Source organism: Nicotiana sylvestris, chromosome 12 (genome assembly GCF_000393655.2).
Source record: "Nicotiana sylvestris chromosome 12, ASM39365v2, whole genome shotgun sequence".
Classification (NCBI taxonomy): Eukaryota; Viridiplantae; Streptophyta; class Magnoliopsida; order Solanales; family Solanaceae; genus Nicotiana; species Nicotiana sylvestris.
This window is the reverse complement of record NC_091068.1, coordinates 139,857,116-139,878,704: the sequence shown is the minus strand read 5'-3', so window position 1 is coordinate 139,878,704 and position 21,589 is coordinate 139,857,116. Positions and strand designations below refer to the sequence as shown.

Below are 21,589 nucleotides of genomic sequence, written 5' to 3'. Positions count from 1 at the left end.
AGTACATGAGCAATTTCTAGGAAATAATGTAGTACAACAACCGTCTAGAATACAATATTGGACAGAAAGTAAATACAGTAATTTGAAAGAGACTCTGCTGGCTGCATGTCGTCTCAAGAAGTGCAGCTCACCTAAGTCTTTGTATCAATCATGCTGCTACGCCCACTAGGCCACTAGAGATGCATGTGCCTGTGCAACAAAAATGCACAGCAAGTGTAGTATGAGTACGAAAACAACGTACACCCAATGAGTATCCCGTCTAATCTCAAAGAAGTAGAGACGAGAAGTCGACTTCGACACTTACTAATGGTCCAATGATAATATAGTAAAAGTGTGAGAAATTCATGGATTTCATAAGCAAAATTAAAATCATAAAGCCGGAAAGCAGGTAAACAACTTCTCAAATAACAAGGATTTCCAAAGATTTACTTTTCATTATCTTTATCAGTTTATCTCTGGCCAGGAAAGGCAATTATCAACATTAAAAATTCTTAGGCAAGTAATACAAGCATGCGCTTATCATGCCGATGTCGTACGACCCGATCCAACAGAAATGTAAAATGTGCATTACCGAGGGTCGAACGACGCGAACCATAGATGCATCTATTACCCCGCTTGCAAATCATACATGCGACACGGTCAACATAAATAAACAAACACCCTGCTCGCGAATCATCCATGCGACGCAGGTACACATAGAAATACATGCTCAAATAACAAATAAAAAATTTATCGGGGAACGTTTATCCAAATAAAAGCCAATTCTCTTTTAGCAATTTAAGAAAATAAAGTTTAATCCCTTTTAGAAATTCATTTACCAATTGGATAAGATTTAAACAATTCAACTGCCAACAAGATTATAGATATTCCAAGTATAGCATGCTTTTGGGTCCTAGACTACCGGACTTACACATAATAGTAGCTACGCACGGACTCTCGTTACCTCATGCATACGTAGCCCTCACAAATAGGAGAACATAACCAATTATTTCACCTATGGGGATAATTCCCTCTTACATGATTAGAAAGGAGACTCACTTCGCTCCGAAATTTCCATAACCGGCTTCCAAGCCCTTCCAACGACTCAAATTGATGTACAACGCCCCAAAACTATTCAAATAACGGGCAAACCAATAAAAATCACTCTAATACTTGTAACAATTAAAATTATATAAGTTCTCATCTCCGCTCGAAAAGTTGACCAAAATGCCCTTGGGCCCACGTGCCTGGATTCCTAAATTTCTCGGAGAGAAATTCTGCCCATAGCTTTACTAACTCAAATATACAATTTGCTCTAATTTTCATGCTCAAATTCAAGGTAAAAGTCCAAAATTCTAAATTCTAGGTCTTCCCTAAAAATTTCAAATTTATACTAATTTTCCATGTCTAAATCCATGTAAGATCACATATTTAACTCAAAAATAGGAAGAAATCACTTACCTAGTGTTGCTTGGTGAAAATCCCTCCTTGAGCTCTCAAAAATCGTCCAAGCCAAATGAAAGAAATGAAAAAATGGGCCAAAACTCGTGTTTAAAACAATCTGCCCAGGCTTCATCGAGTTGAACCTTGCGCTGTGCAGGTTGTACATACTATTACCATTTTCCCCTGTTGTACACCTTCTGTTAAAACGCCCATAACTCCTTATAGAAATATCCAAATGACAAACGATTTAAAGATTTAGAAACTAGACTCGAAGGCCTTTCATTTGATAGGTTGTACACCATATAACTCTTTATATATTCCGAGATATGAGCTTCTAAAATCGGCTCCATGCATCAGAAAATTCTGTCAAAACGGCTTTACCAGCCATCTTCAATCGATCATAACTTTCTGATAAAATGTCCAAATCATGAATGGTTTAACTTTCTGGAAACTAGATTGCAGGAGAAACAACTTTTATGTGTTGCAAATTTTCTGATTCCTTATAGATTTCGCGATATAAGCTTCCAAAGTAGCCTCCTCGATTGAACCATTGTTGTCCAAAACATCAGCTACAGCAAAAAAAGCAGCAGATTTTCAGCAGCTTCAAATTTCCGAAATCGATCCGTTAGCCTTACGAAATCCACCCGAGACCCTTGAGACTTCAACCAATTATACCAACATGTCCTAAAATACAATACGAACTTAGCCGAGGCTTTAAATCACATCAAACAACTTCGAAATCATGAATCCTACTCCAATCCAAACTTTATGAACTTTGCAATTTCAAACTTTTACATTCAATGCCGAAACCCGTCAAATCACGACCGATTGACCTCAAATTGTGCACACAAGTCATATTTGACATCACGGACATTCTCCAACTTTTGGCATTGGAATCCGACCCCGATATCAAAAAGTCAAACTCTCGGTCAAACTTCTCAAAAACCTTCAAATTTCTATTTTTAGCCAACAACAACAACAACAACCCAGTATAATCCCACAAGTGGGGTCTGGGGTGGGTAATATGTACGTAGACCTTTTCCCTACCCCGAGGGGCAGAGAGGCTATTTCCAGGAGACCCTCGGCTCAAGAAAGTGACAAGAGACGATATATTAGTACTATCAATAGACTCATAATAAAATAAAATAACATAACATAACATAAAATAAAATAACAGCAATATAAGTTTATTTTTAGCCAAATGACTTCAAAATGACCTATGGACCTCTGAATTTACTTCCGATCATGCTCCCAACTCTAGAATCACCATACGGAGCTACTCCCAGACTTGGAATCCCAAATGGACATCGATAACACTGAAATGTACTTCAACCCAAACTTATGAAATTTCTTCTAAAATGCTAACTTCCACAATAAGTGCCAAAACGTTCCCAGGTCATCCAAAACCCGGTATGGGCATACGCCCAAGTCCCAAATCATCATACGAACCTACTGGAACATTCGGATCCCAATTCCGAAGTCGTTTACTCTGAAATCCAATCTTAGTCAATTCTTTCATTATAAAGCTTCCAAAATGAGAATTACCTTTCCAAATCAACTCCGAATTCCCCGGAATTCAATTCCGACCATGCGTACAAGTCATAATACCTGAAGTGAAGCTAATCATGGCCCCAAACTACTGGACGATACGCTAGAGCTCAAAACGACTGGTCGGGTCGTTACACATGCACCTCAACAACTACAAGGGAAAGGTATGCACGTATTTGCATCGAGGTACTCTTATAAAAACCACTAAAAATGCATATACACATAGGACATCTTCGCCAAACACTGCTATATGAGGGATTAAACCTACTATGCACAAGTTGTGGAAGATTTGGTCATGCAAAAGGAAGCTGCTCCTTCGTCACATATCTACCAATGGAACAAACTACAACAAACGCGGATGTAGCATCCTCTAAGATGCCAAACTATGAACAACCTCAAGAAAGAGAAAGGAAAACTGATGCAATCTCCACAATCGAAGACTGGATCAAGAGACCTAAAGAGTAAAATAAGGAGAATTGCTCTTGAACAATCACTCGAGAACTGGAAATATTGAAAGAGATATAGAGAGAGAATTATTGTTGATCATTAACAGAAAAATCACGTGTACCATAGTCAATGATTCTACTGATATAGGAAGGAAAATCTGGGAGGGGAAGCTTGGAGGGAAAGTTAGTTATAACTAACTTTGGGAAACATGTGCCCCTCACGTGATTGGCCCTACAACTCTAACTAATTTCTAACTGACTTGGCTGTTAACTTCTAACTAACCCAGCTGATCCAACTAATTTTTATCTCTATTACAATTGAATCATAACAACTACCCTCCCCTTCAAACAATTCTTGTCCTCAAGGATTGAAATGAGGAACTCAAAGCTGAAAGTCATGTAAATCCTCCCAAGTGCTGTCCTCTGGTCCTGTGTTGAGCCATTTGATAAGAACCTGTGTAGTTGCTCGCCCAGGTTTTTGAGCCAGACGTTTATCCAAAGTATCTTCAGGAGCCATCAAAACATAGCCATGTTCAGTGTGAACATTAGGTAGAACTGGGGAAACAAGGTGATTGCCAACCTTCCTTTTGAGCTAGGATATGTGGAATGTTGGGTGAATTTTTGAGTGCTCTGGTAGGGCTAGAGTGTAGGCAACAACACCAACTTTGTGAGTAATTTGGAATGGTCCATAGAATTTGGTAGAGAGCTTCTAAAAAGAGTTATCTTTCAAGGAGAGCTGCCTATAAGGCTGTAATTTGACATACACTCAGTCCCCAATTGCATAAGTTCTGTCAGTTCTTCCTTTATCAGCATTAGCCTTCATTCGATCTTGAGCTCTGAGCAAGTGAGCTTTTACAGCTCTCAGAGTAACTTCTCTTGCCTGCAAGCTTCTATCCACAACTTCTATTTGAGAGTCGAAGGGCATGTAGGGAAGTAGAGGTGGAGGTGGCTGGCCATAGACAATCTCATAAGGAGTCATCTTTGTGGCAGTGTGGTAAGAAGTGTTGTACCACCATTCAACTAGGGATAACCACTGAGGCCACTCCTTTGGTCTGTCAAATATCATACACCTCAGATAGCATTCCAAACATCTGTTGAGTACTTCAGTTTGACCATCTATTTGAGGATGGTAAGCAGTAGAAGTGAGCAATTCAACTTTCTGCAGCTTGAACAATTCTTTCCAGAATCTGTTTGTAAAGATCACATCTTTGTCTGACACTATATATTTAGGCATACCATGCAGCTTGAAAATGTTGTCCATGAATGCATGTGCTACTTCTAAGGCTGAGTATGTGTGCTTTAAAGGAATGAAATGTGTAGCCTTGCTTAGTCTGTCCATCACTACATAAATGACATCCTTGCCTCTAGCTTTAGGCAGACCTTCAATGAAGTCTATAGAAATATCCTGCCATACCTTTGATGGAATGGGAAGGGGTTGTAGCAGGCCTGGGTAAGCTACATTCTCATGTTTACACCTTTGACATGTGTCACATTCCCTGATGAAGGCATACATATTCTGCTTAATTCTTTTCCAATAAAAATCTTGCTTCAACCTATGCAAGGTAGCTGAAATGCCTGAGTGACCTCCTATGGAGCTACTGTGATAGGAATCTACCAGCTTCTTCCTCAGCTATTCATCAGCACCTACCATCATTTTGCCTTTCCTGCTCAGAATGCCATTATGCCATTTGTAGTGAGCCTTAACAGGGGAGCCAGATTGCAATTTGTCAATGAGGGCCTTTAATGTAGGATCTACTTGATAAGAGTGTTTGACTTCCTCCAATAATTCCACTTGAGATCCAGAAATGCTGTATAGTTGAACTGACTCCTCCCTCCTAGAAAGAGCATCAACAACTGTATTTTCTTTGCCCTTTTTGTAAGATATGGTGTAGTCATACCCCAATAATTTGACCAACCATTTCTGCTGGCTTGGAGTAGTGATCCTCTGCTCTAACAGGTACTTAAGGTTGTGGTGATCAGTCTTAATAGTGAAAGGTCTACCCAACAAGTAAGGTCTCCACTTCTGCACTGAGCTTACCAGTGCCAACAACTCCCTTTCATAAACAGATAGGGCTTTATTCTTAGCAGATAGGCCCTTACTGTAGAATGCTATAGGCCTTCCCCCATGTGTCAATACTGCTCCTATGCCATCTCCTAAAGCATCTGTCTCAGCTACAATTTCCTTAGTGTAGTCTGGTAGTGCTAAAATAGGAGCTGAAGTAATGAGTTCCTTTAACTTTTCAACAGCTTGAGTGGCAGCATCATTCCAATTAAAATTTTCCTTTTTGAGTAAATTAGTGAGTGGTTTGGCAATGGTGTCATACCCCTTCACAAATCTCCTGTAATAGCCAGTTAAACCAAGGAACCCTCTCAAGGCTTTAACTGTCTTGGGCATAGGCTAGCTGAGTATTGCACTTACTTTGCTTGGATCCATAGCAACACCATCTGCAGAGATTAAATGTCCCAAACAGTCAACTTGAATCTCACCAAATGCACACTTGCTTTTCTTAACAAACAAGGTGTGAGATCTTAGAACCTCAAAAGCCAGCTTCAGATGTTGTAGATGATCTTCCCTGGAAGCACTGTAAATCAGGATATCATCAAAGAACACAAGGATGAATTTCCTGAGATAAGATTAGAAGATTTTGTTCATCAAACTCTGAAAAGTAGATGGGGCATTGGTAAGCCCAAATGGCATAACTAAGAACTCAAAGTGGCCATGATGAGTTCTGAAGGCAGTTTTAGGAATATCATCCTCAAACATCCGAATTTGATGATATCCTGACCTGAGATCCAGCTTTGAAAAGAATTTGGCACCATGTAGCTCATCAGGTAGTTCTTCAATAACTGGAATTGGGAATTTGTTCTTAACAGTGTGATTGTTAAGTTCCCTGTAATATACACACATCCTCCAGCTCTCATCCTTCTTTTTCACCATAACAATTGTGAGCACGTGATTTTTGCCCTATATGTATTACTCCAACAAATTCAAAACAAAATAATTTCTTTCAGTGTTTGCAATTTTGTTGGATTTTGTGGAATTTTCTGTTAATTATTTGCATTTGTCTGTGCACGTTTATTTCATTTAATTCATAAAAAATACAAAAATATGTTGCATCTGCATTTAGGATTTAATTTTATATTTTTTGATTAATTAACAAATTAGTTTGTTTTATAAAAAATGAAAATCGCAAAAATAATTCATTTTGTATTTTTACTTTTTACTTTTGAATTGTGTAATTGTTCTTTAAAATTAGGGATTTAATTAATTATTGTAAGTACCATGATGAGTGATTAATCTATTTGGGTAGGTTAATTTTGTTTAAAAAATTATTATTAATTAATTTAGGATTTATTTTGATTTTGGGAAAAGAAAAGAATTGTGAATTGAAAAAGGAAAGACAAAGAATGAAATAAATCTGGGCTCAAACCCTATTTTATTGCCCCAGCCCAAGTAATAACCACCCAATACCCGGACCAACCCACGCCTGACCCGGTCTGGATCCCCCCAAACGAAACGACACCGTTTCATTAAGATTGATTTGGGTCGTTGATATTGCCTAATCCAACGGATCAGAACTGAGGGGGGGGGGGAGGTTTAATATATATATATATATATATGTCCAAATGCCACCCTACCCCCCTCATTTCATCGTTCCAACCCCCATCCTCAGAAGCCTGCCCCCCAAACCCTAGTATCCGCCTCAGAATCCCACCACCGTCTGGTGGCGGCGCCACCTCCAAACGCCACCAAAACAACACCCCATGACCCCCTCACCCCCTCTTTCTAAATCCCGGACCAATTTCTCTCGAACATGCCCCGAGCTCGTCCAATCTTAAGTTGAAAGTGAGACCTAGAAAATGTCAAACTCCAGAATTGGCAGATTTGGTGTTGATTAAGACCAAAACGGACCTTGGTCATGTGTTTTCATCTGAGAACATGTGATTCAGGCCCTTTTCGGTCGAAATAGAGGGTTCGAGGAAGAGCTGCAAGACTTGGCCAGTCCGTTAGGTATCTTTACATTTCTGTCAGCTCATCTCTTGTATTTTTCTACCTTTTCAAGTCATTCTGCTTCATCTCGTTTCTGTGTTTGTGTTTCTGCTTCTTCATAGCATGTCTGTTGTTATGCATGCACGACCCATTTGTTAGTCAACATAATTTTCTAGTTGTTTGTTTAGAATGGGGTGAATCATTTTCTTTTTTCTCTTTTGGGTTTTGGGCTTTGGTTTAAAAGTTCCTGTGTCTCTTTATCTTGGTTAATCTTAGGTCAGATTTTTTTTAGAATGTTGAGTCTTTGACTGATTTCAATCGATACCTAAAAATTGAACCCAAAAGGAACTGAATTGGGTTCATTTGGACCCATTAACTTGGGTCATTTGGACCCAGGCTCTATTTGGTTAGAAAGGTAACAACAGGGTCATAGGGGGGTAATTTAGGTAGTCTTCTTAGGGGAATCTTTGTGTAACTGTTTGGGAAGCTTCTAGGAAGCTGGGGAGGGGACTGCTTTGCAAAAACTGAAATAAAACTAGGGGTGTCTAAGCTAAAATGGAAATTCAAAAAGGGTCAAAGTACAAACTGTTGATTAGTTAGGTTGCACTACTTTCTTGCCTATAAAGGCAACATTTCTTGCATTGAAAGACAAGGTGAAGAGACCTAAGAGCTATAAAGGCAGAAAAGAGAAACGACTAAAAGAAATGTTGAGTGAAAGAGACTGTTCTGTTGAACCTCATCAGTAATTTTTTTAATTTCTGAAAACAATAGATACAAGCTTTTATGATTTTAAATGGATTGACATTGAGTTTTTGAGAAGTTGTCGTGGTTCAAGCTTTTTGAGGTTCACTGTTCCATTGGATTTTTGAGTTGATTTTATGGTTCTAATTGCTGAATCTGGATTTGATTATGGGCTAGAAATGAGTTGAAAATTGTCTTGTTGTTTGGGTCTTGGGTTGAAATCACTGCAATATAGTTCATTTTCACTGGTCTCGAGCTATTTCCTTCCTGGAATTTTCTACTGTTTTATTGGCTCTGTGAGTTGGTTTCACTGCTCAACTAGTTAACAATAATAGAGCTGATAATTTTAGTAGTTACCTCAATTATTGCAATTTAATTGACCTAGGATTTCAGGGAAGTTGTTTTACTTGGACTAATAAGCGTAGACATGGTAATACAATTTTAGAATGACTTGATAGATTTTTAGCTAACTATGACAGGCTAAATTTATATCCGGAAGCAATAGCGAAATACTTACCACGTACCTATTCTGATCACTGCCCGCTCCTAATAACTTTAGAACCAAACACTATGTTACACCATAAAATATTTAGATTTGAAACGATGTGGACATCACATCCACAGTTTCAACAAAGAGTGCATAATGTATGGAATGATAATCACTCTCTAATTCAAACTATAAATTTTTTTTAAGCAGTAGCAACCCATTGGAATCAGCATAATTTTGGTAATATCTTTAGTCAAAAAAGGAAATTATTAGCCAGGCTATCAGGAATACAATCCTCCATACATTACCCTACGAGTATTTTCCTCCAAAATTTGGAAACTCAACTGACTTTGGAATATAGTAACATATTAAGATTGGAAGAAGAGTTCTGAAAATTAAAATCACGCATATCTTGGCTAAATGATGGTGACGTTAATACTAAATTTTTCCATATGTCAACCATCCATAGGCTTAGGAGTTATAAGATTAATGCTCTAAAAGATTTTGGTGGGCAATTTGACTTATGACCAACATGAGTTGCAACATCAAATTCTTGAATATTACAAGAAATTATTTACTACAGAACAATTACAATCTTTTATAAAACATATGGACTCAAATTCGTATAAACTACCTAATAATTATTTTCAAGGACTAGAGGAGCCTCTAAATGATAAAGAAATCACTAGTACCTTATATAGTTTTAAACCATATAAGGCTCCTGAACCTGACGGTTTACATCCGTTCTTTTATCAAAGGTATTGACATGATATCGGCGAAAAGGTAAATCATTTCTGTCACGAAATCTTTAATACTAAGATCATTCCACATGATCTTAATAGGACTTACATATGCCTTATTCCAAAATTAAAAAATGCTACCACTATTCAACAATATCGTCCCATCAGTTTGTGCAATACAATCTATAAAGTTATTATTAAGATTATTATTAACAGACTTAAGCTAATTATTGTCAAAATAATAGGACCTACACAAACTAGTTTTCAGCAAGGCAAACATGTTTAAGATAATACTATATAGTACATGAAACTTTAAACTACTTTGCAAGAATGAAAGGAAAATCATCCTCAATGCTTCTAAAGCTAGATTTAGAAAAAGCTTTTGAAAGATTGGAATGGTCTTTTATAAGAAAGATACTCCTTTATTTTAATATCCCTACATCTTTAATTGCTTTAATCATGTCATGCATTACAACAACATCTATTTCTATCTCAATCAGTGGATCAAGGACTCAATACTTCACACCATCAAGAGGTATTCGTCAAGGTGATCCCCTATCACCCTATTTATTCATAATGTGTATGTAGATATTGTCACGTAGTATTTCAATATCAGTTGACTATCTACAATTGTGCCCTATCACTATATCAAAATCAGGACCAACCTTGTCATATCTTTTATTTGCAGATGACATAATCTTATTTTCCAAAATCACTACTAAAAAATATCATGCTATAATTGATGTACTAAATCACTTCACATACCATTCGGGACAAAAAATTAACTTTGAAAAATGAAAGGTTTATTTTTAAAATTTTTTTGCAGATTATGATCGAAAATTTATCATGGACTCTTTTCACATCAAGGAAGGGTCATCATTTGAAAAATATTTATGGTTTCCCATGTTCCAATCAAGACCTAAAAAAGTTGATTTCCAGTTTTTATTGGATAATTTCAAAACAAAATTTGCAGGATGGAAAATAAATTTTTTAACGCTAGCAGGATGAACTATTCTTATAAAATCAACACTGAATAACTTACCCAATCATATTACGCAATATATTCACATTCCAACAAGCATCATTAACAAAATGGAACAATACCAGCGTAGTTTTCAATGGGGAACTACTGCAACAAGAAAAAAAATGCACCTCCTCAAATGAAAAGATATTACAACTCCAAAAGAAGTGGGAGGATTGAGAATTCAAAAACTTCATCAAAAGAATTCAGCATTACTTGCAAGTCTAGACTGGAGAATATCAATCACCACAAATAATTTAGGCAAAATTACTCATTAATAAATACATACACAAGACCACTACTACAACTCATTCAAAAACATGGACTAATATCTTAAGGGGATGGCAACATTGTCAAATGTAAATAAAATGGATAATAGGGAAGGGTACGCATATAAAGTTTTGGGATGATCCTTGGATAAAGGCAGGCACGACAATGTGATCTTTAATTAATGGACCCTTACTATCAACCCATCTTAATATTAAAATATCTTCCTTGTTGTATTGGAAAAAAACTGAATTTATATTAAAGATGATGTGGCATGACACGTGGATTAGTTGAATGGTCAAAGAACAGCAATTGACTAAGAGGCACGGTGAAAAACAGCCACGGGAAGAAGAATTTAAATAGGCACGAGACGACGTATAGATACGAGTCTCGTACCAATTTAAATTATTTACAGCCAACGGATTAGAAGGCATTGGAAGCAAGGATCAGATGACAGAAAGGAGTCCAAATTCATTATTAAACGTTTGATACGTTATAAAGTTAGTATTTAATAGGAATGATTGTATAACGGCTTATTTAATATCATTTATTGCTCATGATTATATCATTAAAGCTGAGGCTTTATTCCTTTACCTAGAATGATCTATAAAAGGAAGAAGTATCATCATTTGTAAGGACACGGAATACTATTGAGAATTCATTGAAATACTTATCTATTTACCTTCTACCATTGTTCTCAAAAGTATTTTATTTTTTGTCTCCTGATTATCAGTAACCCGAATTTCTCTTTTAGCTTTGACCAAGGACTCAGATTTTTGGTTAAACAAATTGGTTCCGTTACCGGGAATCTGATAATCTTTCCTTTTAAGCTATATCTTATCTATTATCGTCACCATGTCAAACAATAACGCCGACAACAACAGTAACAACACATTGGGAAACCATGAGAATCAAATACATCAAAATCAAGATATCGTGGTTCCCTCTCCTTTAAATTCACCACGTCAATCTCGTGAAGGTACTCCTATTACTGAATCCCGTGCTGATCAACAAGAGCAATCTGAACATTTTGAAGGAGTTACAACTGAAGCTTTGCAAAAGCTATTCGATGCACACGTCGGCAAAGCTCTTCAGGCACTTGTTAGTCGATTGCCTGCTGCGCCACCTACACCAACTCCTAATAATAATACACTGGAGAACCCCCGTTCTGGTCTTGATAATTCTGGAAATGGAGCAACCCCCAGTGAACCACAAGAAGGGGGACCAGGTAATTTAAATAATTCATATTTGCAAAATTTAGTACTAACATTGCAGAAACAGCTGAAGGAACAAAATGAGCGAATAGAACAAATCCCTGGAGTTCCACCTGTAATAAAAGAGTAGACATGGACAAATACTCACAACAACCATGGAAGCCTAGTGCTGCTCCCCTTCCAATTCCGAAAAAATTCAAAATGCCTGACATCCCGAAATATGATGGTACTACAGACCCACGTGACCACGTGACTGCATTTACAACCGGCGTGAAAGGCAACGACTTGACCAAACAAGAAATTGAATCAGTATTGGTCAAGAAATTTGGAGAAACACTCACCAAGGGTGCATTAACCTGGTATTCTCTTTTATCTGAAAATTCTATTAATTCTTTTGCTGAGCTTGCAGATTCTTTTATTAAAGCACATTCGGGAGCACAAAAAGTTGAGAAAAGGATGGAAGATATTTTCAAAATCAAACAAGGGGATTCGGAGTTGCTTAGAAACTTCGTTGATAGATTCCAACGTGAAAGAATGACTCTACCTCGTGTGCCAGACAATTGGGCTGCTATAGCTTTTGCAAGTAATTTAAATGACAAAAGTTCTGAAGCCACGAGACGACTCAAAGAAAGTCTTCGAGAATTTCCTGCAACCACATGGAATGATGTTTACAACAGGTATAGCACGAAGCTGCGAATCGAAGAAGATACCGTACCTAAGCTCCATCATGAAGAAAGGGGCGGTACCCGAAGGTCAGATTCCGAAAAAAGATCAGGTAAAAACAGGTACGATCCATATATGGGACCCGCAGGAAAGGACCTACGGTCGAAGCAAGATAACCAGCAATACGATCAAAAGTCAAGGAACCAGGATTCTGGCTCTTCTTCAAAGTTCAGGAATGATCGGAATAGACAAGAATCACGTGATGATGACAGGAGTTTAAAGGCACGATTCGGTGGATATAATTTTAACGTCTCTACCTCCGAGCTCGTAGCTGTTTTAAGAAGCATGGGAGATAAGGTACGGTGGCCGAAAGAAATGCGGTCAAATCCAAGTAGACGCAATCCGGATCATTGGTGCGAATTTCACAACGATCACGGGCACAAAACTTTCAGAATGCAGATTCCTGCAGAGTGAAGTAGATCATTTATTGAAGCAAGGATACCTCACTGAGTTATTTAGTGAGAAAGGAAAACAAGCTTATATGAAAAACAGACAAGAACCACCACAACCTCCTTCACCCAAGAGGACAGTGAATGTCATAAGCGGGGGAGAAGATATTCATGGCATAACTTACACAGCTTCCAACAAGGTTTCTAAGGTAACGATTACACACGGGAAACGGGTGCGGCAGGTCCTTGACAATGAAAGCATTTCGTTCGATGACGCAGATACCGAAGGAGTGACAACTCCACATAATGATGCACTGGTAATATCTTTACTTGTACATGATACTAATGTAAAAAGAGTTTTGATTGATCCAGGAAGTTCTGTAAATATTATATTACTAAGGGTACTGCGGGAAATGCAAGCTGAAGACAAAATGTTACCCAAGGCGCACACCTTGTCAGGCTTCGACAATTCAAGTGTAGTAACAAAAGGTGAGGTAATACTAACAACTTTTGCTATGGGTGTTGTGAAGGAAACTAAATTTCAGGTAGTTGATATGGAAATGGCCTACAATATGATCATGGGAAGGCCATGGATACACGATATGGATGTTGTCCCATCAACCCTGCATCAAGTTATCAAATTCCCATCACCATGGGGAATTTGTCAAATTCGTGGGGATCAGCAGATGGCCAGAAGTGTCAACGCTGTAACAAGTACGAGCGCCGTAAATAAAGCAAAATAGCAATTACAGGAAACAGTTGAAGGTAAAAAAGATCAAACTTCAACTGAACAAGAGAAAACAGATTTGGACTCAAGGCCTGACACAATTCAAGAACCTGAAGAGAATGAAAGCATCAAAACGACGATTGAAGAGCTTGATGCAGTGATGTTATTTGATCAACAGCCTGAACGGAAGGTTTATATCGGGGCTAATTTAAACACGAACATGCGAGGTATGATAATCGAATTTTTAAAAGCTAACTTAGATTGCTTTGCTTGGTCCCACGCTGATATGACAGGGATACCACCAAATGTGATGACTCACAAACTCAACGAGGACCCTTCTTTCACACCAATAAAGCAAAAGAAACGGAAACAAGGTGCTTTCAAGAACCAGGTGATTCAGGATGAAGTCCAAAAATTATTAAAAATCGGATCAATCCGTGAGGTAAAATATCCTACTTGGTTAGCTAACACGGTGGTTGTACCCAAGAAAAATGGTAAGTGGCGTGTTTGTGTAGATTATACTGATTTAAATAAAGCCTGTCCAAAAGATTCCTTTCCCTTACCACATATAGACCAACTAATTGATGCGACCGCAGGTCATGAACTTTTAAGTTTTTTAGATGCATACTCAGGATATAATCAAATCAAAATGGATCCTGGTGATGAAGAAAAAACTTCTTTCATCACAGACAGGGGGACTTATTGTTATAAAGTAATGCCCTTTGGTCTCAAAAATGCTGGGGCAACCTATCAAAGGTTGGTCACCAAAATGTTCCAAGAACATTTAGGGAAAACAATGGAGGTATATATAGACGATATGCTCGTCAAAACCCAGCAATCTCATGATCATATTTCTCATCTATCTATTACTTTTGAAATTTTGCGAAAATTTAATATGAAACTCAACCCAGAAAAATGTGCATTTGGAGTTGCATCAGGTAAGTTTTTGGGTTTTCTTGTTTCTAACCGTGGTATTGAAGTGAATCCTTCTCAGATCAAAGCAATAGAAGAAATCCCGGATATCCTTACTAATAAAAAGGAAGTACAACGATTAACGGGAAGAATTGCAGCTTTGGGGAGATTTATTTCCAAATCCTCAGAAAGGTGTTTTAAGTTTTTCTCTGCACTTAAAAAGCAAGATCATTTTGAATGGAATGAAGATTGTCAGCAAGCCCTTAGAAATTTGAAAGCTTATTTGTCAAAACCACCGTTGTTGGCAAAACCGAAGGTAGGGGAAAAACTTCTCATTTATCTGGCCGTATCTGAAGTCGCGGTAAGTGCTGTTTTAGTCCGCGAGGACCAAGGTAAACAATCTCCTATTTATTACGTAAGTAAGTCCTTATTGGAAGCTGAGACACGATACCCACAGCTAGAAAAATTAGCATTAGCTTTGGTCATGACATCTAGAAAGTTAAGACCTTATTTTCAATGTCATCCCATTGTTGTAGTTACTGCTTTTCCGCTTCGAAATATTTTGCATAAACACGAACTTTCAGGAAGATTAGCAAAATGGGCTATAGAACTAAGTGAATATGAAGTTATTTATCAACCCAGGACCGCTATAAAGTCTCAAGTACTAGCTGATTTCGTGGCTGATTTTAGCCAGGGGATGCATTTAGAAGCAGAAAAAGAATTATTAGTTTTTAATGGTGCGAACCCGGGGACTTGGGTTTTATACACTGACGGTTCATCTAATGTAAAAGGGGCAGGCTTAGGAATAGTCCTCGTACCACCTGCGGGTGAGACCATTAGACAGGCTATAAAATGTCATTCTATAACTAACAATGAAGCAGAGTATGAGGCTGTAATTGCAGGTTTAGAATTGGCACGAGAACTCGGCATAACACAGATTATAATCAAGAGTGATTCTCAACTCGTGGTTAATCAGATGCTGGGGACTTATACAGCCAGAGAGTCACGAATGCAAGAATACCTCGCAAAGGTACGGGAGTTAATAAAGCAATTCCAAACTTGGAAAGTAGTGCAGATCCCAAGAGATGAGAATGTAGAGGCAGATGCTTTAGCAAACCTTGCATCCGCAGCAGACGTGGCAAACAATACAGATGCTTCAGTCATACATCTATTTCATTCCGTTCTTGAACCTGACAAAAACGAGGTAAATTTTAATCATCTAACATGGGATTGGAGAAATGAAATTGTTGCCTTTTTACAGCACGGAACCGTGCCTAATGACAAAGGAAAGGCTTACGCGCTTCGCAAAAAAGCTGCACGATATTGTTTATATCAAGGTAATCTTTATCGAAAGATGTTCGGCGGACCACTAGCAAGGTGTCTCGGTCCTTCTCAAACCGAATATGTCATGAGAGAAGTACATGAAGGACATTGTGGGAATCACGCAAGAGGACGGTCACTGGTAAGAACGTTAATTCGCACAGGATATTATTGGCCTAAGATGGAAGAAGAGGCAACCAATTTCGTGTCCAAATGTGATAAATGTCAAAGGTACGACAATAATATGCACAGACCAGCTGAGTTACTACATCCTGTTTTAGCCCCTTGGCCCTTTATGAAATGGGGAATGGATATCGTAGGTCCACTTCCACAAGCAAAAGGTCAGGTAAAATTTCTACTTGTACTTACAGATTATTTCACTAAATGGGTAGAAGCAGGGGCATTTAAACAGGTACGAGAAAAAGAAGTTAAAGACTTCATATGGCGAAATATAATATGCCGCTTTGGAGTACCAAAGGAGATCGTGTGTGACAATGGACCACAATTCATTGGAGCACAAGTTACAGAATTTCTTCGAAGTTGGCAGATCAAAAGAATAACATCTACGCCATATCATCCAGTGGGGAATGGACAAGCGGAATCAACTAACAAAGTTATTATCAATAACTTGAAAAAGAGGTTACAAGATTCAAAAGGTAATTGGCCTGAGGTGTTACCCGGAGTACTATGGGCTTATCGTACAACGACCAAAACAGGCACTGGAGAAACACCATTTTCGATGGTTTATGGTACGGAAGCCTTAATTCCAGTTGAAATAGGTGAGCCAAGCACACGGTACGATCAGGCAACGGAGGAATCCAATAATGAGGAGATGCGGGTTAGCCTAGATTTACTTGAAGGAAGAAGAGAAGCTGCTTTGATAAGGATGGCAGCACAAAAGCAAGTAATAGAACGATATTACAACAGGAAAGCACGCCTCCGATTTTTCAAAATTGGGGACTTCGTGCTTAAAAAGGTGTTCCAATCTGCAAAAGCTGTTAACTTAGGAAAGCTAAGTCCAACATGGGAATGACCATACAAAGTCCGTGGCATTGCGGGAAAAGGAGCATACCAGTTGGAAACAATGGATGGTAAAGTTTTACCCTCACATTGGAATGCTGTCCACTTAAAAAGATATTACTTTTAAGAAAGTACCTACGGTCAGGTATCATCATGTTAAAATTTCTCTCTTGGTTTATTAATATTTTACTAACGATTTTAGATGCTAGGCAAAATATCCTAACTCGTGCCAAATGATGAGTCACAACCTGCAAGGCAAAATGGAGTATTCTTAAATTCCTAGCCCAGGGTTACAATTAATCTGATGGAAATACACACGAGTTAGGCAGTCTTCATCTATAATCACACCGTCGAGTCCCGTATATCTTTCTGTTTCAGGAAAAGGGCCAAAGTAAAAGAAATAAACAAGTTCTTGAGGCTTCATACTTCACCGCTCAAACACTTGGGGGACTACATATTATACACAGATAGGTGCAAAGAAACAGATACGAGTATCGAACAAAAATCGGCCACAAAGAAGCAAGTGTTGAGAAAAAGTTACGAAGTCTTCAGCATTCATGAGAACAACAAAGTCATCTCTCAAACTCATAAACAAAGTCACCTCTCAAACCCTTCTTAACATGTAAAGATAGGGTCATGACTATGTACTGAAACAGGTTATAAAAAAAACCTTGTTTAGTTTATGTTATTTACAAATCTGTTACAAGAAAAACAGTTACGAGAAAAGTTGTAGATGTATTGTAATACATGTAACAGTCAAACACTTGTTAAAAGTTTATGAATGAAAACTTGCCAAAGTTGTTTCATACAAAACGTGTGTTTTCCTATTACTTTCATCGTATTTTAACACCATTATGAAGTTGAGACGTCTTCTTCATTAAGTGTCGATAAAATAAAAGGGCCCTCTTTTATAAGCCTCATGTCAATAAGTCATGGGAAGAATCATAAAGCATTTTCAAAGGATAAAAATGCTAAACTATTCTATAAGTCCTAAATAAGTAAGGAAAAGGCAAGAGTAGAACACATTGAAGTACTAATAAAACTTCTTGATATAATTAAAAAGACTAAGTAGAAACTTAGTCAATAAAAGTTTATACAAGTGCCCCATTATGATAACTGGGGACTTTCTCCAAAAAATCCTTTAAAAAAACTAAGGGATAAAACCATCATTCAATTGAGGGGGTTGTCACGGAAGCTTCAACTTCCACAGACTGGGTTGTAGAAGTTTCACCCTCTGAAGCTGGAATAGCAACATTTTCAGGAACTTCAAGGGCAGGAGAAGGAGTATCAGTAGACTGTTGGCTTTTCTCGATGGTATCTATGACTTTGGCCAGTTCAGACTGCAAGTCAAAACCCTCTTGAGCAGCTTCCGTCAAAGCATCACGACGAGAATTTAGGAAAGCCCAACTCACTTCTATGTTAAAATTTTCCTCTAGAAGTCCATATTCCTTTTCCCACATAGCAAGATCGTTTTTTAAAATTTGATTTTCAGCTAAATGGGAATCAAGGGAAGCTTCAAGAGAAGCATGAGAACTCTTCAAGGCTTGAATCTCGTCAGAAGAAGTCTGTAAGTCAGCCTGAGCTTGAGTCAAGCTTTGCACTAACTCTCCTGCATATTCTTCCTTTTTAGCCAAAAGTGCCTTCAGCTCTCTAACTTCTTCACTAGCTCTGGATAATTGTTCTGACAAAGAGCATTCCAAAAGCTCTTTGTCTCTTTTCAATTGGCTTGAAGAGGCTTTGACTGTTGCCAGTTCAGAAGTTAAACCACAGTTTTGCTGCTCTAGGAGATTTTTATCTTCTTGCAACTCTTCTATGGTCCCTTGAGCATTTTCGAACTGCTCCTTCCAATTGGTTGCTTCAAGTTGGGCTCCCCTAGCTATTTCCTCAGCCTCGTGGATGGAATTTTCAGACTCACGAGCTTTTCTTTCCAGTAAGGAAATTCTTTTCATTAATTCCGTGCCAATAAGGTTAGCCTACAAAGGTAAGTCATGGAAATGAGAAATTGAAGATAATTTAAAAAAAAAAAAGAGAAAAAAAACTTGTTGGTAGAAATACCTTCAAAGTAGAATGAACTACGTCATTCATCAAAGTTAAGCAGCTATGGCTCTCCATCTTCTTCTTCTCGATATCTCCAATTAGAGGTTCGAGCCAAACATCGGCTCTGCCGGTCTTCCTCAGGAGGCTATGATTGGCAGGAACCTCCAAAGTAACACTTCTCATTGTCATATTTCCGATGCTAGAACTTGTCTCTGTATGATGAACAGAGGGAAGAGGAGCAGCGGAAGGAATGGAGGGAAAAGATGTAGAAACCAACACCGGAGCAGAAGCAGGTGCGGTCGAAGCAGCCAAGGGAACAAATATAGGAGCGGTAGAAATTGGCAAACAAATAGAAGTTATTAAAGCTGGTAAAGAAACACTTACGGCTGGCAGAGGAATGGAGGAAATAGGAACAAATGAGGAAAGAGGAGCTTCATCAAAAACAGGTCCGAGCTCGCCACTCCCGAAACCACTGTCAAAAAGGTGCTGAATTGACTCATTATTATCTCTTGGTTCGGCATCCTCATCAGATTGAATCAAAACAGGCTCGGTGGCGGAGGTACGAGCAGGAGTGTTTTCAATTTCATTATCAATGATTATTCGTCTCCTGGCCCTTGGCCTGGTAATTAGGGAGGTACCCTCCTCTTCTTCTTCAGAACTTTCCTTTGTAGCTTTTCTTTTAGGCAGCAAGGCTCGAGCCTTATCTAAATCCAGAGCAGCATTCGCAGACATGCGAATGGCCATAGCTACTTCAGCTATCATTCCTCTAATGCCAAATCCTGATTAAAGAATGGATATACATGATTAAAGTTGAGGAAAAAATGCTTAACATGTAAAACAAAATTTTTTTTTAAAAAGGGGGGATACCATGTGTTTTGACTTTCCAGCCATGTAAAGAAGAAATTGATTTCCAAGTTCTCTGCTCCCTAGTAGCAATCTTCAAAAGTGAGTCTACCCAACCACGAAAGTTGGAAATAGGTTCCACATCTCCCATTGTTGCTACAAAAAACCAAGAAGGGACGAGGTTAAAAACAACATACTTTTGAAATTCTCAAAAGTAGGTATGGTAAATAAGAGGAAACTTACGTTCAAAATTCCACTTCTCAGGAAAGGGAATATTTGTTTCGCCAATCAAATCCACTGTACGGACAACAACGTAACGGATATACCATCCACGATCTTTATCATCCTCAGGGTTTACCAAAACTTTTTTGCTCCTTGCAGTTAAGGTGAAAACCCCATGGCGTATTAAGTTGGGATGATATAGATGAATGATATGAGAAAAGGTAAAATTGACATTGGCCTTGGATGATAAATATCTCAAACAAGCCACTGTTCTCCACACCAATGGACCAATTTGGGCCAAACAAATTGTAAAGAAACGACAAAAATCGAGAATAACTGGGTCAATCGGAGGATTAAAACCTAAAGTGAAGGGGTAAGTGTAAACAGAAGAATACCCATTTCTAAAAGAGGAAATTCTTTGATTTGGGGAAGGAATTGACATTCGGAGACTATCCTTCCAGTTACAATCTCTTCTTATGGTGGGGATTGTAAGCTCGGTTACTAATGTTGGGTAAGTATCGGCTCTTTCTAAATTTTTAATTTGTTTTTGAAGAGACGTTTTGTCACTTTCAAAAGACAAATCGCCGGGAACTATATCATCAACTGAGGGTTCTTGAGAAGTATCAAGAATTTCCCTACTTTTAGAAGAAGGGGCTTTTGGGACAAAACTCCTTGAAGAAGAACTAGAGGAACCGCCTCGCGTAGATTCTAACCCTGTTCGAAGCCTACTTCCTCCGCCTCTTCTGTGTCTAACAGGGGCGTTGGGGAACTGATCTAGAATTGGAACTTTTTTACGGTTAGGGTTTGAAGAAGACATTGTTAAGAAGGAAGTATGTGCTGAAGATTTGTGAAGAAGACAAAGGAAGACAAAGTTATGTGTAAAATGGGAACCATCAACTTTTTAAGTATAATGATGAAAAGCCTATAATAAAGGCAGCTATCACTTCGTAAATAGTGAGAATGAAGAAGTCTCGAAGAAGGGTATGAATAGCGGAATCAATTATAAAATGACACATGGACAGAACATTAAATGGAAAAGACTGCTGAGACGTTAGTACTGTCATGAGCATTAATTATGACAAAAGTTCTTTTTACATGAAGATCCACTTCCCAATTATTTAATTGATAAAAAAAATGGAAAGTGGGGGGACTATCTGTATTGGAAAAAAACTGAATTTATATTAAAGATGATGTGGCATGACACGTGGATTAGTTGAATGGTCAAAGAACAACAATTGACTAAGAGGCACGGTGAAAAACAGCCACGGGAAGAAGAATTTAAATAGGCACGAGACGACGTATAGATACGAGTCTCGTACCAATTTAAATTATTTACAGCCAACGGATTAGAAGGCATTGAAAGCAAGGATCAGATGACAGAAAGGAGTCCAAATTCATTATTAAACGTTTGATACGTTATAAAGTTGGTATTTAATAGGAATGATTGTATAACGGCTTATTTAATGTCATTTATTGCTCATGATTATATCATTAAAGCTGAGGCTTTATTCCTTTACCT

At 38.1% G+C, this 21,589-nt stretch overlaps 1 protein-coding gene across 1 annotated transcript; it reads right to left on the bottom strand.

Moving 5' to 3' along the window:
- Nucleotides 1-19,190: 19,190 nt before the first annotated feature.
- LOC138883845 (uncharacterized) lies at nt 19,191-20,566 on the bottom strand. The gene is made up of 4 exons (XM_070164562.1): nt 20,092-20,566; nt 19,873-20,004; nt 19,390-19,784; nt 19,191-19,217 (listed from the first exon to the last, which is right to left on the bottom strand). The coding sequence occupies exons 1-4, from the start codon at nt 20,510-20,512 to the stop codon at nt 19,191-19,193; spliced, it is 975 nt and encodes a 324-aa protein (XP_070020663.1). The 5' UTR covers nt 20,513-20,566.
- Nucleotides 20,567-21,589: the final 1,023 nt, after the last annotated feature.

What these genes read in the sequence shown, in the direction of transcription:
- LOC138883845 (XM_070164562.1), bottom strand. Translation starts at nt 20,512, where the DNA reads ATGTCAATTCCTTCCCCAAATCAAAGAATTTCCTCTTTTAGAAATGGG. An exon ending in CTGGAAAGTCAAAACACATG is followed by an intron (nt 19,785 to 19,872) that starts GTATCCCCCCTT and finishes TTCTTTAATCAG; the next exon opens with GATTTGGCATTAGAGGAATG. An exon ending in CCTCCATTCCTCTGCCAGCC is followed by an intron (nt 19,218 to 19,389) that starts GTAAGTGTTTCT and finishes TTCATCATACAG; the next exon opens with AGACAAGTTCTAGCATCGGA.